This window comes from Humulus lupulus, chromosome 1, assembly GCF_963169125.1.
Source record: "Humulus lupulus chromosome 1, drHumLupu1.1, whole genome shotgun sequence".
NCBI lineage: Eukaryota > Viridiplantae > Streptophyta > Magnoliopsida > Rosales > Cannabaceae > Humulus > Humulus lupulus.
In genome coordinates, this window is record NC_084793.1 from 306,203,248 (window position 1) to 306,227,072 (window position 23,825).

Here is a 23,825-nt window from a genome sequence, read left to right on the forward strand (position 1 = left end):
CTGGACATAACCAGGTCCAAAAACTTAGAAGTTAGTTCAAATTGATTGATCGATGTTTTTCTTAAAAAGCACGAGATATCGATAAAGGATTAATGCGAACTAAGTTTTCAAATTAATATCCTCGATACAACTAGGTCCTAAATCTTAGAAGTTGGTTCAAATTGATTACCAGATGTTTTTTCCTAAAAAGCATAAGATGTCAATCACAACACCAACAGAAACTAAATTCTCACCAAATGCATTAAAGAGAAGTAGCAGTAAGGTCGAGGCAAAAATATGTAAATAGATTGAAATAAATTTGGGGATACCAATTGTTTCGAGGATAAAAACCTCGTAATGAAAAGTTACAAATAAAAAAAAAAAGTAAATAACAAAAGAAAAGGAGAAAAATCCTAAGCCCCGCCAGGCCGCTCTGATGAAGTCACCCCCTCGCCATCCTGCTCGGTGGCAGTGGAAGTCTCCTCGGTCTAGGAGGGCGCCTCTTATTGAAGGCGAGCTTTAAACTTCTCCAAAAAGGACCCCCACACGTCCGGCCCTAAGAAGGAAAAGTCACCATCTTGGTTGAAGGCCCAGCAGTGGTACAGCATGGCCTCCATGGAGGAGCTGGAAGCTGCCCTCTCCGCCACCAGAGCAGTCTTGGCCTCCTCGAGCTCGACCTTCGCAGCATCTAAGGCAACCTTGGTAGCCTCGGCCTCCAGCAGCTTGGCCTGAGATGCCTCCAGCTCGGTCTGCGCGACCCTCTCATTTTCTCGGGCAGTCGCCAGGGCCGCCTTGGCATCCTGCTCCTGTTGTTGAGCGGACGCAAGGGCGACCTGAGCAGCCTGGTGCTCGCCCCTGATCTTGTCGATCCTGGCCCTAGACCGAGATATGCTCCGGTGAAGAGCCAAAGTCGCCTGCAAGACAAAACAATAATAAGGTAAGTGCCTTAGAAAAAAAAAACAACATAAAGAACCAGTGGTAAAGAAAGCTTACCGTGAGGGTCATCCCCAGTGAAGACTCCATCACATGCTCGGGGCTCCTCGTCTCGATCTCCCGCAAGTCCCTTGAGGTGGCATTGTAACAATGGTCCACCATGTAGGTCGCGGTTTCGTAAACCGTCCCCCTAAAGACCTCGGGGACTTTCTCCAAGGCCTGAGGATTGACTGGGATGCGCACGTCGGGAGTCGGGGCTGACAAGGTCCCGGTTGGTACCTCCTGTTCCCGATTAGGGACAGGACGTCGCGGGGGAGGTGGAGCCATCTTCTCCACTGCAGGAGGGGGTGGAGGCACCTTCCCCATGGCAGCAGGACCCTGGTTTTTCCCCTTGGCAGGAGACTTGGAGCTGATCCCGGGGGGAGGAGTTTTCTTGGTCACCCGGAGCCTCTTCACCAAGGGCCCGGAGGACCCGGAGGAGGGGTTTCCCCCTAGGAACATAGACTGCAGAACATTGTCCCCGGGCTGCGACATCTCCTCGTCTGAAACAAAGACAGCAAAGCATTAATATGCATGTAAAAATACTTTGATAACAAAAAAGCTAAAGTATGTATTGAAAAGGGTCCTACCCTCCGAACTAGAGGAGGAATCTATTGTCACGACCTCTGGCCCCGGGGCTTCTACGGGGGAGTCTAAGATAATGACTTCGCGGGTGAGAAAAGGCTCTAGGTCCGGATCCGCCTCAGGACTAGACTCCTCTACATGCTACCTAAGACCCGGAGCTACTACACCCTCCAGAAGGGAGGGCCACGACCTAAGATTGGCCCTGTAGTCCTCAAAAAATGCCGACCTAAAGGTCAGGGTATTATCTACTACTACAGTACCGCTAGGGTGGCCCATGTCATAACGCAACACGAGCTGGTCAACACACTGGAGTAGAGTGATGTTGCGATCTGGGTCGTTTTGGTGGTGGTGAACGAGTTGGCTGGGGTTAAACCTAGGAAGTCGTAGGTCTGCGGCGGCCCTGTCTAAGTCCCTAAATAGGTAAGGGTTACCTTGGCCGGAGGGGCCGGCTGCTGCCCCGGACTGGGTCCTCTCTGCATTGACCTCCTAGGCGACCTCCAGAGCCCGCTTCCGGAACACGAGGGGCACCTCGTCCTCGTCCTCATCCGCGGCCTCCTCCTCGGGGATGGATGCCATCTCGCGAGCAGCGGGGATGGTCCGCGGCCTCCTCAAGGCCAGAGTCTGGCCCGGGGAAATTAACTTACACGCCAGCATCGTCTCATCAGACACGAGCTGGCAGTAGTCTTTTTCACTTGGGGGAAGCCCCGCCAAGGTTTCGTACTGACCCCCAAGGGTCACCGACTTAGCCGTCCTCGCGAAAAAAACTGCACGATAGTTTTCAAGTCAGCAACGAATGAAAAGAGACTAATCAGCGGCCAGCTTGCGAGCTAAAGTTAGAAGGAACTTACGAGGACGATTGAAGTAATGGTATTCGCAGTTGCGAAACCCCTTTGACATGAAGAATTGATCCTTGAAGTCATTGGGGTGGCTGGGCAGCTCGATGATCGCGACCGAATTGGGAAAATGGGTCAGGTAGTAGAACCCCTCATCTCGCCCCCGTTGCTCCGGGTTGTCTTTGAGGCAAAAGAAGTAAAGGATGTCCGCTGGCGTGGGGACCTCCCATTCCTGCTTCAGGAACAAATACTTCAACCTCGCTAACAGACGGTAGGAGTTAGGAGGGAGCTGGAAGGGGGCCAGTTTCACGTAATTTAATAAGTCCGCGAAATACTGGTCCAGGGGAAGAAAGGCCCCAGCCTTGAGATGTTCGTCGCTCCAAGCTGCGAACTCCTCGTCGAGCGGCGCGCAGCTCCGCTCCCCCTCAAGAGGAGGTCGGGCGTCCAGGGCGCCCTTCCCTATCTCTATATTGTGGGAAAGCATTATCTTGTTAACTTTCCCCTGGGTGGTGACCTTCGAGGCAATCCTCTCGGCCTCAAAAAGGCGTCGGGCCCCACCTCGACCTCCTTCTCCACTGTGGGACCAAAGTGGGGAATCAGGGAGTCTGTTGCCACCTCTTTCCCTTTGCTGGCTTGTTAGGAAGACGAGCTGCCAGCACTCTTCTTGGATGCGCTCTTCTTGGGTCCCATCTGGTCGCCTAACGAACAAAGAAGAAAGTTTAGAAAAGGTGACCTAAGCGTAAGAAAGAATCTAGCGCGAAGAAGGGTTTCCATTACACGGGCTGAGGTAATCTCAGCCCGCGGCGAGTGAGACCACGCGGTTCTATGAACACGTGCCTGTGCTCCCAACGAGTCCCCAATTGCTCGGGATCTGTGTGTCAGGAGGGTCAGGATAAAGTTTGTCTTAGAAGGAAAGTTTCGAAAGGCAAAACCGCCTGTGAAGCGTGTCCCCTTTGCTACCCGTTTTTTGCACCCTAGAAACTTGTTGTTCCAAACAGGCATAAAAAACTTTTACCCAGAAAATCACCCCAAAGTTGTATCCTATGAGTCATGCTCCTAAGCATTCTCTTTCCTACGGTCGATACCCCTAGGATAAAAACCTACGCACAAAATACCAGCAAAGAAAAACAAAAGACAAACAACCTACTGCATGCGACTAAGAAGAAAGTTTACCTAAGCAAGGAAAAGGGAAAACGTTTAAAGCATGCAACAAACGGAGGACTTACAGGAAATTTTTTGCTACGTAAAGACTGAAAGGAGCGTCTGGGTTGAAGTCCCGTTGGAATCGCTGGTACCTGAGTCACGAAAGAGCCCTCGTGTCTGAAACTCAGGAACGTCGGGAATAGTGACCAGAAGAAAGAAAGGGTTTTGAGACTGAGAAGAAAGAAGAAAGAAGAGGAGAAAAATTTCAAATAAAAGGGTGGCTCATGCGAAAGGTGGCCAGCCTTATATATACGTAAAAGGCCAAAGGATGAGGGTCATTCGATTGTCTTGATGTGGGATACGAGGATCACAACTAGAAAGATGAAACGACAGCTGAAGATAGGCTAGGCCATTTAATGCGGTTCTCGGAAGACGGACCGTAACCAACCACGATGCTCCACGTATCCGATACCAATGTAATGGGCGGGATATGAAGAGTCCACAAGGAAGCCTAAAAGCCCCCACTGTGGCAACAGGTGACGTCATATGCCACGAGCAGGAGCTTGGGGGGCAAATGTACACCCTAAATATCCACGGGTTATTAGCGAGCTGGAAAAGGGCATAATTCTATCAGCCACGTGGAAGCCACCTATCCGGAGCTGCTGTTACAAGTCTCTACCTCTTTAGCTCGAGATAGCCTAAGGTTTAGTGAGATTACTAAGGCATCGGATCAGCAGTATGGACACCACGAGCTGAGACTACATCAAGCTCGGGGTACGGGCTGGAGCTGCCACCTCCGACCCTTTATAAAGTCAACCACGCAATGTAAACGTGCATATATCAGACATCACGTGTCTACCCCATTCCTGAATTCTCGGACACGCAGCATAAACGTGCACGTTCAGGCACCCCACGACTGGTTTGGGCCATGCGGCCCATTATCCCCCTTACCTATTGATTAGACTACACTTCAGTGTTAGGTTTTAGGAATTAATCATGAACGTCACAGAAGTGACATGATGGGTAAGAAGGTCATGGGATGACCTCCTTTGCTAATACCCAGGTGTCCTCTCTCTATAAATATGGACCTGGGAGTTGCAAATGGTTGGCTTCTAATTTGTAAAGAAATACCCTGTAAGGAATATCAGAGATATATCAATAATATTGACTGGTGGACTAGAATGATTTTAACCTTCGAACCACCTAAAAAAGTATTCGAGTTATAATCTTCCTTTGAGATCATTCATCTATTACGGTTCATCATTTAGCACTAATCATTCTCCTTATTCATATAATTATCTGTTGCCGAAGAACCGTCAACAGCTATATATTTTTATTTCTATTGTTGATTGTTCTTTTTCTTAATCCTTCTAAGAAGAATAATTTTTGGTGGGCTAAAGTGAATTGGTAACCTATACTTTTCCACTCTATTCTTTTTACTTTTGTCACTTTTTTATCTTTATCAAACAAATGAAAATGAAAATTTAATTATTCCACTTTAATCCATCCTTCTTTTAATTCCTCCTACCAAATATGTAAGGATGACCAAGTTAAGCAAAAAAAAAAAAAAAATTAAAAAACATAAAAGAAAAAACTAGTGTTGGGTAGTTCTCCCTTGTCTTTTTTTGGGACGTCACTTTGTACTTTGTGAATTATTAGAGAAACGTTACAATCAAATGCAAAGGAATTATCTGAATATATATAATGGTGGAATAGATAGGATAAGGCAAATCTACAACGTTTATATATAAATGCAAAACTGTGTGTACTATTATATACTATTAAACACGTGTAGGAGTCATGATAAAGACTGAAAAGATACACTGCCTAATTAAGGCTTATTTATATATGTATAGATCAGATGAAACCGAGTCGTGGTGGAGGATTTTACACCACACATACGCTTGTAGTGTAGCCAGCCAGACAACTACACAACACTGGTTTTGGTGATCCATTATGATTGAGTATTGTTATTTGACACTTTAAGTTGTCCAATACTATATGAAGTGGTACCTTATGATTAATTAGCGATACCCGATATTGAAATGCACCAATAACAGTATGCTACATTCTTGTGGTGTTGGGCACAAAGAGGTAGCATATAGCTATTAATACAATCAAATATCGGGTCTCATATATTTAAATTTAATAAGTATTATGTAGTATCGCTAACTAATCGTAAGGTGTCACCTCATGTAGTGTTGGACACCTTAAAATGTCAAATAACAACACTCAACTATATACCGGTCCTATATCTCGACCGATACGAATTTTGAGGCCAACCTCTCTTAATCTCTTGAACCACCTAAAAATATATTAATATAGGATTTTATTTAAATAGATAGTGCATTTCCCAACTAAATATATATATATATACAAATTGTCACGATATATAATCTCACTCACTGGTTCAATCACCAATGTTACTACATGAGTATATTATATATGTCCCATTATTAATTCTTCCTTGTGATAATCATCATGTAGTGGATATTTTTTTATACCCTATCGTAGTAAATTATACATTTTTATACACGTGGATAAGTTATGATTTTTTTACAAAACGATATCTATTGTAGTCACAAAATATTCTGTATGTTTTTAGAAATAATTTTGAATAATTTAGGGTGTCAAAAACAAAGATTCAGACTTCCAGTACTACCACACACACAATATTCTGTTTGAATTTTATTTTCGGTAATCTAAACTTTTCAAAATTTCCTAATACTTATTAAGGGTGATAGTAATTATAATAAATACGGTCGTATAAAAAAATTTGAAATCATATTTTATCTACACGTATGAATTAGAGCATGCGCTACAATATTTATTCTCCCGTCACCACCATAGACATACCATACATATATATATATATTAGATATAAATAACGTGAAATATACATGTTTGTTTAATTTTATTTATAGAATTTATTAATTATTTTTATTAAATTTATATTAATATTATATAAATTTTGAAATAAATATTTTATTTTAATTAAATAATTTATTTATTTTTATTTAAATATAATATTTACGTAATGTAAAAAAATATATAAAAAATGATATAAAATTGGGTTTTGTTGAGTTATTCCGTGAGACGAAGTAGATCACATAACTCTTTCCTCAACCTCCCTGAAGTAGCAGTAGAATATAAGTCACAGCCTCAAATGGGTCCCATCCTATACATATGTCGGTACAGATTTTGGATTTTGAGGGCCGACCTCTTTAATAACTAAGAATATAATACATAAATATTTATATACATTAGGTATAAACAAACAATGCACTTGTTTGCTTAATTTTAAAATTATAATCATTTTCTATAATTTTAATAAAAAAATTATTCACTTATTTTTTAAATATATATATATATATAATAGAATGAATTATAGTTCTATAGTATATATAAATATTTATATCAAAAATCTCTACATATATGTATATAACATCTAAATATACATATATATATTAGATACAAACAACGTGCAATATGCATGTTTGCTTAGTTTTATTTATAGAATTTATTAATTATTTTTATTAAATTTATATTAATGTCATATAAATTTTGAAATAAATATTTTATTTTAATTAAATAATTTATTTATTTTTGTTTAAGTTTATGTTTGTTCTAGTTTTTGAATTTGGGAGTGACAACAAGAGATTATATATTATATGTTTATGTAATATTAAATATTATACGTGTATTTTAAATTTAAGTTTGTGGTTAGTTTTTTTTTTTTTAAAAAACAATTTGTTACTAATTCACATTAGATTATACTATATATTTAATATGATATTATTCTAATAAGTGAGTTTAAATTTAATTAAATTTTATTTAAGTTTAAAATGTATGATTTTATTATTTTTAAATAATTATCATTGTAGAATATCTAAAAAATATTATATTTTAATTTATTTAATCATTTATTATTTTTAAATAATTATTATTGTAAAATATCTCACAAATATCATATTTTAATTTATTTAATTAATTATTATTTTTAAATAATTATCATTGTAAAATATCTAAAAAATATCTTATCTTAATTTTTTTAATTATTTATTTTATTTTATTTAAGTTTAAGAGATGTTTACAAACTACCGTTAAATATAAGAATATTCTGTTAGATATAAGAATATTCCGTTAAAGTTAACATTAAAAAAATAAAAAACCGTTAAAACCAAGAATTTCCATTATCTACACACTTTTTATATATAATAGATTTACATGACTACATGATATATATATAAAATACAATAATATTTAAAAAGAATTTAATAATAGAAATAAAATAAGAATATAAAAAGTCATAGTGTAGACAATATTATACATACATTAATTATTTTTAATTTCTAATATATCTCACAATATCCTTTGGTGAATTTGATGAAGAAAAAAACTTTAATCACTTAATAAAAAATAAACTATTACACAAATTTATAAGATAAAAAAATGATATGTATGCCTTTATTATTTTTAAATAAATATAATTTAATTATTTAAATTATCATAAAATATCTTTAAAATATATTATTTTAATTTATTTATTTATTTTTGTTTAAGTTTATGTTTGTTCTAATTTTTGAATTTAGCACTGACAACAAAAGATAATATATTATATGTTTAATATAATAATAAGTTTAAGTTTAATTAAATTTTATTTAAGTTATAAAATATATAGTTTTATTATTTTTAAATAATTATTATTGTAAAATATCTCAAAATGTAATGACCCAACTATTTCTAAGACATTGGATCATTAGATCTACTATACATAGCTACTATTTTGGGAAAGATACATAATAAATAATATAACTTTATTAAATCTCAAAATATTGTATCAAATACATAATAATAGATTATATGGCATGGGTACCCATTGTTTAAAACATAAAAGATAATTTTAAATTAAAGAACTAAATGCGGAAAAACATGATTTAAAAGACTAAAAATAAATAACTTCATCATCGATCAACACGCAGTCCACACATTCCATCCATCCTCAACACACAAGCAATCTACCAAGAATCTTTCCACCTCCGTATCTAGTTTCCTGCATCACACTAAAAAAAAAGAATGAACCTAATACCCAATAAGGAAAAACTACTAATACCATAAACATACACATAAAATCATATCATAACATATGCTATAAACATATCATAACATATACTAAAAACATATTATAACATATACTATAAACATATTATAACATATTCCATATAAGACTATACTAATAATGGTCATTATGACAAGTGATAAACCATCTATGTCCCCTATCTAATATTTGAGGTAGGTTAGATCATATGTAGTGTATGATAACCCATCTACGTCCCCTGTCTAATATTTGAGGTAGAGTAAATCATAACATAACATATTAAAACATAAACTTATCATAACATATTATACATAACATAACATAACATAAAAGCATAACATATCATTCAAACATACAAGATCTAGCCTATTTTTCTTACCAAAACCGGGATATGAGAACAAATGTGGGACTTGGAACACTCCTAAACCAATAATAAGAATAATGAGCATTTCTAAAGAGTACATAATAAATGTAGAAACTAAACCTTCAAGACGAAACTTACCAAGAAAGATCTTTAACTTTCAAGAGCCCAATCAAAACCAATATCACAAGTTCGAATCTGAATAAAAGGACTAAAGAAACTAAAGAGTTTTAAAGGAATGAACTTAAAGAATAAGAGTACCTTAGTTGACCTTATGGATTGGTCTAACTCCAATACCGAAATATACTAAACCTCACTTCCCAAGTATTTTATAAAGCTTAAGAATGGCAAAGCTTTTTTCCTTTCCCACCCAAGTGTATCACTCTTATATTCTCATTAACACCTTGGAGTATAATCACAGCTGAAGAGTGAGGAGAAGGGCTGGGTTCTAAGTCCTATTTATAGAGTTGAGTTTTAGGAATAAAAATCTTCTTTTTGGCTTTAAATAAAAATAATGAATTTAATTGAAAATATTTGAATATTCTCAGTCAAAGGCTTAGGACTTGGTCAAATTTTTCAGAGAGAGGTTGAGGGAGTAAAAGCTTGATTTTTAAAATTAAAAAATAAAAATAATAAAAACAAATTGAATCCTAACTTCTAACTCCCTAAATCTCGTAACTCTAAACTCATCTGCAGTAAAATCAACATAACTAGAGTTATAGAACTCCGATTTAGATTATCTTTATACCGTTAGAAATATAATTAAATTATCTACAACTTTCTAGAAATACTATTTTTCGAAATTCATAACATAACTAGGTCAAAAATAGGTCTGAAGTTACATTACTCTAAAGTTACGGGAAAATCTATTTTATTATCTAAATAACAACCTAATCCACAAATTAACAAGATTGTGACAAATGTCATGCTCCTAATGGTCTTGGAAGATTCTAGAGCTTTCTTGAACTTTCTTTTATTTAAACTATAATCAAATCCTTAAATAAACATGCACACGACAACTGTCATATTCTTATTGGCTCTATCTAAACCTTAGGTTATAATAATTATCATATTAATAACCAGCAATATTAATCAAATCTTATGTTATAATTAATATTCTTAAACTATAGGTTAAACTTATAAAATCCATAACTATTGCTGGGAGTTTCCAACTAAGTCCTGGTTTGAACCAAAATCCACGAAATCTAACATACTACGAACTAATACTAGATATTGCTACTGCTACTACTATCTAACTAGCTAAGTAAAATTCTGGGACTCTACAATTCTCCCCTACTTAAAAGAATTTCGTCCGGAAATTTACTTATCAAACAATTCCGGATACCGATCTAACATGTCTTCCTCCAACTCCCACATGTTCAGAACTATTTCTCTATAGGACTTTGACTATCAGAAAACTCTTAGACCGTAATTATTTCATCCCTCTATCTAGGATGCTAACCGGTCGTTCCTCGTAACTCAAGTCTTTCTGGAGTGCCATCGTATCATATTTGAGGACGTGAGATGGGTCTGACACATATCTACGCAGCATCGAGATGTGGAACACATTGTGACTATCTGCTAGAGCTGGTGGTAGGGCTAATCTATATGCAACTGCTCCCATTTTGTCCAATATCTCAGAAGGACCTATAAACCTGGGACTAAGCTTGTCTTTCTTCCCAAACCGCTTCACACCTTTCATAGGAGATATTCTTAAGAAAACTTGATCTCTGACTTTGAATTCCACATCACGCCGCTTGGCATCCGCATAACTTTTCTAACGGCTTTGAGCAGCGAGCATACGCTTTATAATCAGCACTACTACATCCTGAGCTCCTCTAACAGCTTTAGGTCCAAGTAGTTTCCTTTCTCCTACCTCGTCCTAATGCAACGGCGATCGACCTTTCTTCCATAAAGTAGCTTGTAGGGTGCCATCCTGATTGTTGACTGGTAGCTATTGTTGTAGGAGAATTCTATCAGCAACAAATACTTACTCCAAGATCTCGATGTAAACACCGATCCTCTATCGAATACTATTGTCTTAGAGATTCTATGCAGTTGTACTATTTCTTGGACTTAAACGCCTGCGTCTTGATCTGCTGTGTACGAAGTCTTAACAGACAGGAAATGAATTGACTTGGTTAATCTATCTATTACTATCCAAGCCGAATCATGCTGCTTACTTGTTCGTGGCAAACCCATCACGAAATCTATGGCTATATCATCTCATTTCCATTTTGGAATGCTAAGTGGTTGCAATAATCCTACAGGTTGCTGATGTTTTGCTTTCACTTGCCGGCATACCAAGCATTTAGACACATGCCAAGCATTTAGACACATACTCTGCTATATCTTTCTTCATTCCTAGCCACCAATATAACACTTTAAGGTCGTGAGTCATCTTGGTCGACCCTGGGTGAACTAAGTATGGTGTATTGTGCACTTCTTCTAAAATCGTCATCTTAATCCCTTGATCGTTTAGCACGCATACCCGATCCTTATATCTTAATAACCCTTGACTTGATATTGAGAAAATTTTGGCCTTCCCTTTTCTAACTGCATCCATATGTGTTACTAACGTGTCATCATGCAATTGCTCATTCCGTATATCTTCTAACAGGCTTGATTGGATGGACCAGTTCGTCAGGTTACCAATGACTACTTCTATTCCAGCATTGATCAGCTCATGCTGTAGCGGCTTTTCTATTCCAGCTAATGATGCTAGACTTCTGTAATTCTTCCTAGTTAGCGTATCAACAACTACGTTTGTCTTGAGGCTTAGGCTATCACCTTATCATTCTGCATCAGCACACAACCCAATCCTTGCTTTGACGCATCGCAATAGACTACAAACTTATCATTGGGTGTCGGTACATAAAGTACTGGTGTTGAGCATATCCTTAAGCAACTGGAAACTCTCTTCACACTTATCAATTTAGTTGAACCTTTGCTGTTTCCGGGTTAGGTTGGTAAACGGAGTGGCTATCTTAGAAAAGTCTTTTACGAACCTCCAATAATAACCTGCTAGTCCCAGAAAACTTCTTACCTTAGACGCGTTCTTTGGTCTTAGCCAATCCATTACAGCATCTACCTTAGATAGGTCTACTGCAACTCCTTCCTTGGATACTATGTGCCCGAGGAACGTTACTTGCGAAAGCCAAATTTCGCACTTTTTGAACTTGGCGTAAAGTTGATGCTCCTTTAGTCGTAACAAGATCAACCTTAAATGTTCCTCATGTTCGACTTCTTCCTTTGAGTACACCAAGATATCGTCAATGAACACTACGACGAATTCGTCCAAATAATCCATAAAGACCCTATTCATTAAATCCATAAACGCGGATGGAGTGTTGACAAGACCAAAAGACACAACTAGAAACTCGTAATGCCCATAACGAGTTCTAAAAGCCGTCTTGGGAATATCCTCTTCCCGTACCTTGAGCTGATGATACCCAAACCGTAGATCAATCTTTGAAAACACGGTCGCTCCTCAGAGTTGATCAAACATTTAGTCAATCCGGGGTAGCGGGTACTTATTCTTAATTGTCACCTTATTCAGCTCGCGATAATCTATACACATATGCATACTTCCATCATTCTTCTTCACAAATAGAATCGGTGCTCCCCATAGTGAATGGCTCAGTGCCCGGTACTAGTTCGATTGTGAAGTCTATCTCCCGTGTCGGCGGCAATCCTGCTAGTTGCGAGGAAATACCTCTGGGAATTCCTTTACAATGTGGAAGTCTTCAACTTTTAGTGGTGTTTCCTTTACCACATTCATAACGTTGGCTAAGAATGTGTGACATCATTTTTCTATCATCCTCTGAGCTTTGAGATATGAAATAAGCAGCGTATGCAGTCCTAAATTTTTTCTCATATAGCATCGTTTCTGATCGTCAGGAGTCTTGAACATCACTTGCTTACGTCTGCTATCGATAGTTTGCACCATGCCTTGCTAGCCCGTCCATGCATAATATCATGTCGAAGTCTTTGATCTCTGGTTCTATCAGGTCTCCTTCTAGATCTACGTCCTCAATTTTGATCGGTACGCCTCGTACTATCCGTGATGATAGGACTATTTTACCTGAAGGCAACTATGTCAAGAAACCTAGTTCTACAAGGTTTGTCTAATTTCTCTATCATTCTTAATGAGATATACGAGTATGTTATTCCCAAATCAAACAATACTAGAACATATACTATCGAGGATAGAAATCGGACAAATTCTGACCATCCATATGTCTGTCTCCTCTTATATATGAATTATAAGATCATATTATTATCTTTAAATAAAACACTTCCAACTAGCTAATCCAAACGGGTTATGATGTGTCACTAGCTTTTAATGTCAAGACAATGACCCATCTCATCGTGACCGACCTCAAACAACACGTGTCGACACACCCATTACGCCACGTGTCAGTTCACAGATGTACAGTACAATATTTTCTTCTACTCGGACGTGGAAGAAGCTCGAAACATGCACGCGTTGAGCTCTTTAGTATACGTCCCACCCGCCTATATATAAACCCTTACCCCAACCCAGTTTTATACAACTCACTCGAAACCAAAACATAATCCACACAAAGCCAGTTTTCTCAGATCCATTTCTATACTTTCTTGAAAAATGTCGCAATTCCCAAACAAACTTGGCGCTACTACGACACCTCAAGTCGACGAGTACGGCAACCCGATTCAACACGGCATTGCTAAAACTGGCCACGTGACCGGCGGCCACGGAACCGGAGGGAAGCACGACAGTGCCGGCACTGGCGCCGGGACCTTCGATACCGGTCCTGATGCACACCAGCAACCACACACTACGCATCGCCGCTCTGGGAGCTCAGGCTCCAGTTCAGTAAGTAGCTTTAACCCTTTCTTTCTGGCCTATAAATGTATATTGTTGATTCTAATTGTGAGTGATTTTTGGTGTAGTCTGAGGATGATGGGCAAGGAGGAAGAAGAAAGAAGGGACTGACACAGAAGATAAAGGAGAAGCTGCCAGGTGGGCACCATGATCAGGGCAGTGCTCCGAGTTATGGAAGTTCAACTGCAGCTACTAACACAGCTCCAGGGGGTGTTCTTCACCAGACTGAGAGCCAGGAGAAGAAAGGAATGATGGATAAGATCAAGGAAAAGCTGCCTGGAAAGGGGGCACCATGAATAGAATTATAGAATAGACACACACATATATATATATAATATATATATAAGAAGGGTATTTGAAGCGCCTGTAACTTCAGAGTTGGTGTGTGTCTCTGCTTGAGTTTAGAGTGTGTTGCAATGTTGTAATAAATGATCAAAGCGCGTGTCTTCAATCTGTGTACTCATACGTACTACTATAATATATGCATATATAGATAGTACGTATATATATATGTACTCTTCTCTCTCTCCAGTAATATATGTTGTGCTTTGATTATTGTTATGATGGCAATGCCTGGTCTTATAATTCAATTCCCTTCTTTTTAATCAGCTTAATTATTTCGTGGTCTAATTTTATATATACATGTCATCGGGTGCGTACCTCTGCCTATATGATACTCACTGGTTCACTGGCTCGGAGATTATGCGAGAAAATACAAGGTAATTAGATAAATAATACACTATAAAAACTAAATTTTTTGAAAAGTAACTCAATTACCCGAACTTGACACTAACAATATAAAACACAAGATTCAAACAAAAACGTCTAACAGATTTCAAACAAAAACGTCTAACAGATTAGACCTCTCTCTCTCTCGAAGACAGTAAAACTCTAGACAAAAGTATAATTTAATAATTGACTACTGTATCTTAATTTATATATAAGATGTAAATGAAGGCGAATGAAAGGGACCCATTTTATGGTTGATTAATCATCTTTATCTTTCACGAAATTCTGTTTCGTGTGAGTACGTAACTTTTCACTTGTCGGTATCCTCGAGTTCTTCTAAAAGTCTTTTTCACATTTTGTCTATAGAATAAGTCTAAAACTTTTGTTGGAAGTAAACTATTTGGTAGGTACATGTAATTAAAAATCATATACGTGTCCTTGAACCTCTTATTTGATAAGAATGGAAAAATTAACAAGGATGGGATAGGGTTTTATAGATGAATTGTATATGACTATATATGGAGATTTGGTTTCTAATTATAAAGTTAAAAGGTGTATTAAAAAAGAAAAAGAGAATAATAAATAATTATTAACATATTTTTTATATGGTAGTCATTCGCACCCAAAAAAAAAAAATTGTGCACCACCCTTCTAATGTTTGGGAATTGCTAAGGGACATTATTGATGCCCAACAGCATAAGTAGGTAGCATAGTATTATTGGTGCAATTCAATATCGGGTCCTACTTATTTTAATTTAATAAGGATTATGGGGTATCGCTAATTAATTATGATGCGACACCTTATGTGGTGTTAGACATCTTAAGTACCAAATAGCAACACTCTTCTAGTTTTTGACTTTACAAAATAGTTTGTTTCGATTTTTTACTTTACTAAATAGCTTGTTACACGCATGATTATTTTTTTATAACGCGTAAGAGGTAACATGTTTAAAATGTATTTTCAGCACGTTAAATTATTCGAAATTTTCTGAAAATCTGTAGAATGCTCTAAATAACTACAATTTATATGGTCATAAAAAAAAATTTCCCAAAATTCTTTCAGAGCTGAAAACACTAACTAGAGTGCACCAATATACCGTTTTTGGGGAGTGTACCGAATAATACTCATTTATTATATTATTTTTTATTGTTTTCTTTCTTAGTTCTTCTAGTAAATAAAGAAGAGAATAATAAATAATTATTAAATAGTATATTTACTATATATTTTTATTTTTATTTCTATTGTTTATTGTTCTTTTTCTTAATTTTTCTTAATCCTTTCTAAGAAGAATAATTTTTGGTGGGCTAAAGTGAATTGGTAACCTATACTTTTCTCACTCTATTCTTTTTACTTTTATCACTCTCTTCTTTTTATCAAACAAATGAAAATTAAAATTTAATTATTCAACTTTAATCCTTCTTTTAATTCCTCCTACCAAATATGTAGGGATGACCAAGTTAAGCAAAAAATAAAAAATAAAAAATAAAAAAACATAAAAGAAAAAACTAGTGTTGGGTAGTTCTCCCTTGTCTTTTTTTGGGACGTCACTTTGTACTTTGTGAATTATTAGAGAAACGGGTTTGATTGGTAAGAGATTCAAAAATGATTTTATCATTTTCAAAACTTAAAAAATGAAAACTCTCATGAAAACTTGATTGGCACACTTGTTTTAGAAAATAAAAAAAAATTATTTTTGAAAACTGAGTTAAAATCCTTCAGCAAAAGAGAAAACAATAATTTGTTGTTTTCTTTGTATTTCATGAATTTCAAATTTAAAAAACACTAAACCACTCTAAATCTAAAAAATTTATAATTTATTTTTAAATTCAATATTTTCAAACCATTTGATTTAAAAATAATTTTCTAAAACTATATTTTTGAATTAACTACCAATCAGCCCCGTAACAATCAAATGCTAATGAATTATCTGAATATATAAAATACAAAACTGTGTGTGTACTATTATATATTATTAAACACGTACGTGTAGGAGTGATGATAAAGACTGAAAAGATACACTGCCTAATTATCGCTTATTTATATATGTATAGATCAGATGCAACTGTGTACTGGTGGAGGATTTTACACCACATATACGCTTGTAGTGTAGCCAGACAACTACACAACACTGGTTTTGGTGACCCATTATGATAGAGTGAATTATATGAGGTGGAACCTTATTGATTAGTGATACTTAATATTAGAATGCATCAATAACAATATGTTATCTTCTTGTGGTGTTGGGTACAAGGAGATAGCATATAGCTATTAATACAATCAAATATCGGGTCTCATATATTTAAATTTAATAAGTATTATAGGGTATCGCTAACTAATCATAGGATGTCACTTCATGTGTTGTTGAATACCTTAAAATGTCAAATAGCAACCCTCAACTATATACTGGTCCAGACAAAATACAGAGATAAAATAAGAAAAAACAAAAACAGAGAATAAGGAATGAAAGCTCAGCTCAAAAATCATTGCTGAGATTGTGGGATTGCATTTATAGAGAAGGATTATTACAGAAAGAATATTCTAGAGCATTTACACGTCATGATTGACAGCTCAGAGTTTGTTATAGGGTACAGAAATTGAGGGAGATATTTATTTCCTAATCATTGGATTCCAACTGCTCTTTTCTACTATCCTAGATTGCAGGCTTTGCAGCAGTCGATTGGGCCTAATTGTATTGGGCTGCAGGGTCGATATTTCTAACATCCCCTCTCAAACTGAGTGGGGTGGACACCACTCCAAGTTTTTCGATCAAGAACCTGAATTGTCCATGTGAGAGGCTTTTAGTTAAACAATCGGCCACTTGTTCACTTGAAGGGATGTATCTGATTTCCAAGGTCTTCTCCAGGACTTTATCTCTCACAAAATGAACATCCAGTTCTATATGTTTAGTTCGAGCGTGATAGACAGGATTGGAAGCTAAGGCGCTGGCTCCCATATTATCGCACCATGTAATTGGAGTTGAAGGCAGGGGAAGTTCGAGTTCAGTCAGTAGCCCTTGTATCCACAAAATTTCAACAGCCACCTGAGCCTGTGCTCTATACTCCGATTCTGTGCTAGAGCGAGAAACCACATGTTGTTTCTTTGAAGACCACGAGACAAGAGTGTCTCTGAGATAAACGCACACACCAGCAACTGATCTGCAATCGTCTGGACAGCAGGCCCAATCAGCGTCCGAAAAACCAGTCAATGGAAGTCTTTCTGAGTATCTGATGTGTAAGCCGTGATGAAGGGTTCCATTTAGATATCTAAGAATGCGCTTTGCAGCATTCCAGTGAACATTTGTTGGTGCTTTCAGGAATTGGCTAAGTTTATTCACCGCAAAACTTATGTCAGGACGAGTATTGGTTAGATATTGCAAACCCCCTATTATACTTCTGTACTCAGTAGGATTCTTCATAGGTTCCCCATCAAAGAGAGACAAAACTTTCCCTGTTGCCATTGGTGTGGGACACGACTTAAGGTCCAGCATGTTCATCTTCCTGAGAAGTTCTTTAATGTAGTTTGGTTGACTGAGGTATATCCCAGTTGTATCACGATGGACTTCGATTCCCAGAAAATAGTGGAGAGGTCCGAGGTCCTTAAGGGCAAAATTCAGATTAAGTTGTTCGATAAACTTCTGAAGCTTCATTGGATTGTTCCCTGTAACAATAATGTCGTCAACGTATATTAGCACAAGTATTATGTCAGAGGCAGTTTTGAGAAAGAAGAGTGAAGAATCTGCTTTCGAATTTCTGAACTTCCAGCCAACTAAGGTTTCTTTTAGTTTGTCGAACCATGCCCTTGGGGCCTGCCTCAAACCATATATAGATTTGATCAACTTTCACACATGATTCGGCTTGTCTTTGTCTTCAAAAATCAGGGGTTGATTCATGTACACATCCTCAACAATGTGTCCGTTAAGAAACGCATTATTGATGTCGAGTTGTCGTACTTCCCACGATCTTGACACTGCTATAGTAAGGACTATTCGGACAATTGAAGCCTTTATAACAGGGCTGAATGTTTCACCAAAGTCAAATCCAGGTTGTTGATTAAAACCTTTTGCAACCAATCTCGCTTTGTACCTTTGAAATGATCCATCAGCATTTTTCTTCTCCTTATAAACCCACTTGTTTCCAACAACATTCATATGAGGTGTTCGTGGTACCAAAACCCAGGTTTTGTTTTTTTATTAGAGCAGCATTTTCTGTATCCATGGCACCTCTCCAACCTTTGTGTTGCAAAGCTTCTTCGACAGTACTCGGTATTTTGCAAGTGCTTGGCCATTTAGTGTGTCCTAAGTATGTCTTTGGTTTGAAAATTCCTGCCTTAGCTCTTGTCACCATAGGATGAGTTGGCTGTAGAGGTTTGGAAGTACTGGTGTTATCTACAATCAAAGTCTCAGTGCTAACAGATGTATCAAATTGGGATGCATTGAGATCTTGTTGAGCAGATGCATCTGCTGTGTTTCCAGATGTATCAATATCAGCAGGATCAAGGTCTGTGTTACTTACCTCATGCATATGGACTCTCGGAGGGGATTCAGCAACTGGTGTTCTGTTTGGTGAGCTAAGATGAGTACCATCAGTTCGACTTTGGGGAGACACAGTTTGAGGTCCATCACGAGATGAATGAGGAATGGAGGAAGCTGACCAGAAAGGCACAAGAACAGATACTGGTGTTTCAGTTTTATGAGTGTTTAAGAAACCGTGTTTGAAGGGAAATTCTTCCTCATTGAAGATAACATCCCGAGAGATATAAAGTCTACCCGTGCTTGACAAGCATTTGTACCATTTGTGACTTTCACTATAACCAAGGTTAACACACTTGGTTGAGTGAAATTGGAATTTGTGATTTTGATATTTCCTCAAGCAAGGGAAGCATGCAACACCAAATATTTTTAAAAACATGTAATCTGGTTGTTTCTTGTAGAGTATTTCAAAAGGTGTTTTCATATTGAGGACCGGGGTTGGTAATCTATTTATTAAGTATACCGAGGTTTGGAAAGCATCCCACCAGAATTTGTGTGGTACATTGGCTTGAGCGAGAAGGGTGAGACCCATTTCTACAATGTGGCGATGTTTACACTCAGCCCTCCCATTCTGAGCTAAGGTATGAGGATAGGAATGGGTAAACTCAATCCCATGATCACTAACAAACTGAGTGAAGGCTTGATATTCTCCCCCCCCCCCCCCCCCCCCAATCGGTTTGTAGTCGTTTGATGTGGCAATTGAATTGTTTTTCAGCTAAAGCTTTGAATTGAGTGAAGGCAGCAAAGGCTGCATCCTTGGATCTTAGAGGGTAAATCCAAGTGTACCTGCTATAATCATCGATAAAGTGTATGTAGTACCTAAAATTTGTGTTGGACATGATAGGTGATGGCCCCCAAATATCTGTGTGTACAAGTGCAAGTGGTGAGGTTGCTCTATTTGAGTTAGTTTTGAATGGAAGTGAGTGAGATTTGCCAAGTTGACAGGCATCACAGAAGCTAGTTTGTGAGAAACATTTCTTATATTAATTTTGTTTAAAATAACATCAAGAACACGAGTATACAGATGGCCTAATCTCCTATGCCATCGATCTTTGATTGAACAAACAGAGTGAGCAGCCGTAGGCTGCGTTACATTGGAATTAGAAGACACAACAAGACCAGAAAAACAAGAGAAATTGAGTTGAAGTTTAGTGTGGTGAGAAGCAGCAGCAGCAGAGGAATTTGGAATGTCAAACTGATAGAGCCCATCTTTAAGCTTCCCCTTGATAACTGATAACTCTACAAAATAGAGTTATTTTACCACTTTTTATGTGTTAATTGTTGCTTAATTCTTGAGTTCTTAATTGATTTATTGAGTTTTTAAGTAATTTTGAATTTATTAGTATTATTTTAATTTTATAGATTTTTGTGTATTTTTATAGTTATATTATTGTAAAATATTATAGTTTAATTATTTAAAATTAATATTGTTAAGTTAGTGGTAAAAAAATGTTATATTATTGAACTTAAATGTAAAATATAAATTAAGTTATAATTAATATTTTCAAAGAATTAAATTGATTTATTTTAGAGTTGAAAATATTGTATTATGATTTATTTTATATTTATTTTGTAGGGAATGTATGCTCTTAAAAATAAAGAAAAATGAAGGACAATATGGCATTTTCAAGAAAGCAAGACAAAGAGTTGACATTTATAAAAAAAAAAAAGGCTTCATTTGGGCTCAAGCCCAACAGCTTCTCCAAGCTTCCTCCACCTCAGGCCCAACACCACTCCCTCATGAAGTCATCCGCCTGCACACCGAAGCAAGCAATTACTAAGTCTTCTTCAGCATATGCACATATGCACATGCCCAGCCTTCAGCATATATCACCTCACCCTGAAACAGCCAACGCCCAGCATCAACAAGTTCATCAATCTGCCATCTCCTTCCTGGGCCCACGCCAAATTGCTCCAGGCCCATTTGCACTTCACTCCACAGCCAAGGCCCAATAGCAATACAAAGTAGCCAGCAGTCCCATTCCAGGCCCAACACCATCTCAGCCGAACCCACTCTGCCAATAGCCACCAAAATGCCAAAAACCACATTTTTATTCCCAATATTTTTCACCAAAATATCAATTCACTTTTTCCTATTTTTCTTACCTAAATAAATATTCCTAATTCATTTTTTTTACCCTAGCTTTTCACTAATCTTTTACCCAACTAAACATTTCATCTTTCCAATACTCTTACACTTACTCTATTTATCCTGCCACTTCCCAACACAATTAAATTAATCAATTTATTTATTTTAATTTGATTAATTTAATCTCCACATTTTGCCTATAAATAGAGTCTTGTAAGACCATTTGGGCAGCTCTTCTTCTTCATATTTTTCAACATCTTCTACACATTTTTCTCTCTTCTTTTCACTATTTTCTATCTACCATTTTCATCTTTTCAAGAGCATGTCAAGTATGTTATTTTGTAATTTTTATCTAGTTATGAGCTTCTAATCTTTTTCAAAGGTTATTAAGATGATGATGAAGCAAAATGTAACTAGATAGTATTTTTTTTGTTGTATGTTGATTTCCCATTTGTACAACATTGTTTATGGATTTTTCTATCAAAGATATGCATTTTTCATCTATTATTGATTGTTAAAGCATATTACACTTAGTTCTTCATTATGCAAAAATATGATATTCTTTGATTAAATATTTTTCATTAAATTGTTCACATCTAATTCTTAGAGCATAAGTATCATATTTTGCCTAAACATAATCTCTTTGATTTTTTGTAGTTTCATTAGATTGTAACACAACTAATGCTTAGAAATTATATCTTATATAAGTGAAGAAAAATCCTACATTTTTTAAAGAGTAACTTGTGCTTGAATAAGAAAATATATTTTGAAAAAAAGTATAGTGTGATTTATTTCAACTATATCAAAACTTGGGAATCAATATACTTATAAATACTATTGAACTTGCATTTTGTGGATTCTAAAATCTTAATAATCTTATTTTACATATATCATTTGAAAACCATTTTTCTATTTAATCTTAAATCTTTTTATTACTTGTCTTTTATTTTTCTAAAACAAAATCTCATCAAATATTTGGAACTAGGTTAGAATATTATTGCTTTGTTTGAAATAGTTTCTTTTGATGTTAGTCAACTCCCATGGGTTCGACCTCGTACTTACATGAACATTATATTCCGAAACGATTCGTGCACTTGCGAGTTTAATTATTAAAACACCCTCTTTTGGGATCAACAATAACCACCTCCCTTGTCCCCTTGTCCTTTATAAAACACAAATCAGAGAAAAATTCAACATAAACATCATTAGCTGAAGTAAGTTTTGAGATGCTGAGCAGATTCTTAGTAATCTGAGGAACATGTAAAATTTCTTTTAAAATCAATGGTGATGAAGATAGAGTATGTAGAGAGCCAATGCCAACATGGTGGATGGGAAGCTTATTACCATTAGCCACAGTTACAGTTTCCTTACCATTATAGTCCTCCTTCAGTTTCATCTTGTTGATTTCAGCAGTGATGTGATTGCTTGCGCCGCTATCGGTAAACCAAGCATCATGATCCAAACACTCAGATGAAGTTGTAAGGGCTGGTGCGCTAGTCTGTGATTTTTTTTGATTAGCACCAGTACCACCAGGTGGATTTCCCATAAATGTTTCATCATATCTGTTGTAACAATAGGCAGCGAAATGCCCGTACTTCCCACAGACCTGGCAGGTTGGTCGCGGTCCACCATTTCTTCCTCCACGACCTCTAGATCTAGGATTAGAGCCTCTATTGTTGTTGTGTGAGCCACCTCGATTGTTCATTCCCCTGCTAGATCCAGGAAATGTATTCTTGTTAGCAAAGTTTGCTGTAGGAGCATTGATTTTGGTAGTACCTGAATATGAATGAAGTCTCTCCATTTTGCTGTCATAGCTAAGAAGCATGTCTTGGAGTTGTTGCCAAGTGGTAGAGCCTTTAGATTCTATAAGGATAACTATGGGAAGATAATCAATGTCCAAACCAGAGAGGACATTAGCCACCAGCTGATTTTCAGGGTACGACTCCCCAGCAAGGGCAAGAATGTCAGCCCATTGCCGTTTTTGGCGAAGGTAATCTGGCATAGACAGGGGCCCTTTCCTTCCTATCTGAATCTTTGTGCGGTACTCGTCCATTTTCGCTTTCGAATGAGCACCAAAAAGATCTTCAAGAGCCTTCCACAAGGACGCAGAGCAGTCACAGCCCATCACTTCTGACGCTATTCCTTCTGTCATGGACCCGTACAGCCAACCGAGAAGAAGTTGGTCATTGACGATCCACTGTTCAAACGCTGGGTTAACCTGCACAACAGAGCTAGGAGTGCCATTAAACTCAGTTGTGGGTGGTAAGAACTCAAGGGGTTTAGAGAGGGTTCCTTTGAGGTAACCATCTAGACGGTGTCCACGAACAATGGCCGAAACCATTGTTTTCCATAGGGAGAAATTATTACGATCCAGCTTCAATGCAAAGGGCTGGTTAAGGTGCTCCCAAAATGAGGCACGATTATATTCGGAGCTAAGTTTTGGTTTGTAGACTGAGGTGTAGTTGTTTCTACACTGGTTGCAGAATTTCCGTCGCCCTCCATGGCTCACGACACACTCCAAGCAACCTGGCTCTGATACCAAGACAAAATAAGAAAAAACAAAAACAGAGAATAAGGAATGAAAGCTCAGCTCAAAAATCATTGCTGAGATTGTGAGATTGCATTTATAGAGAAGGATTA

The 23,825-nt window shown here is 37.0% G+C and overlaps 2 protein-coding genes across 2 annotated transcripts in view; both read left to right on the plus strand.

Moving 5' to 3' along the window:
- The window catches only part of LOC133812685 (dehydrin Rab18-like), a 31,269-nt gene extending 16,870 nt beyond the window's left edge, over window positions 1-14,399 (plus strand). Inside the window, exon 3 of the transcript XR_009884012.1 lies at window positions 14,160-14,399. The gene's annotated coding sequence lies outside the window, so the exon portion shown is untranslated. The remainder of the gene's footprint in view (window positions 1-14,159) is intronic.
- Window positions 13,531-14,399, plus strand: LOC133812686 (dehydrin DHN2-like). The gene is made up of 2 exons (XM_062246483.1): window positions 13,531-13,829; window positions 13,907-14,399. Exons 1-2 carry the CDS (start codon window positions 13,599-13,601, stop codon window positions 14,132-14,134), a joined length of 459 nt encoding a protein of 152 aa, XP_062102467.1. The 5' UTR covers window positions 13,531-13,598; the 3' UTR covers window positions 14,135-14,399.
- Window positions 14,400-23,825: the final 9,426 nt, after the last annotated feature.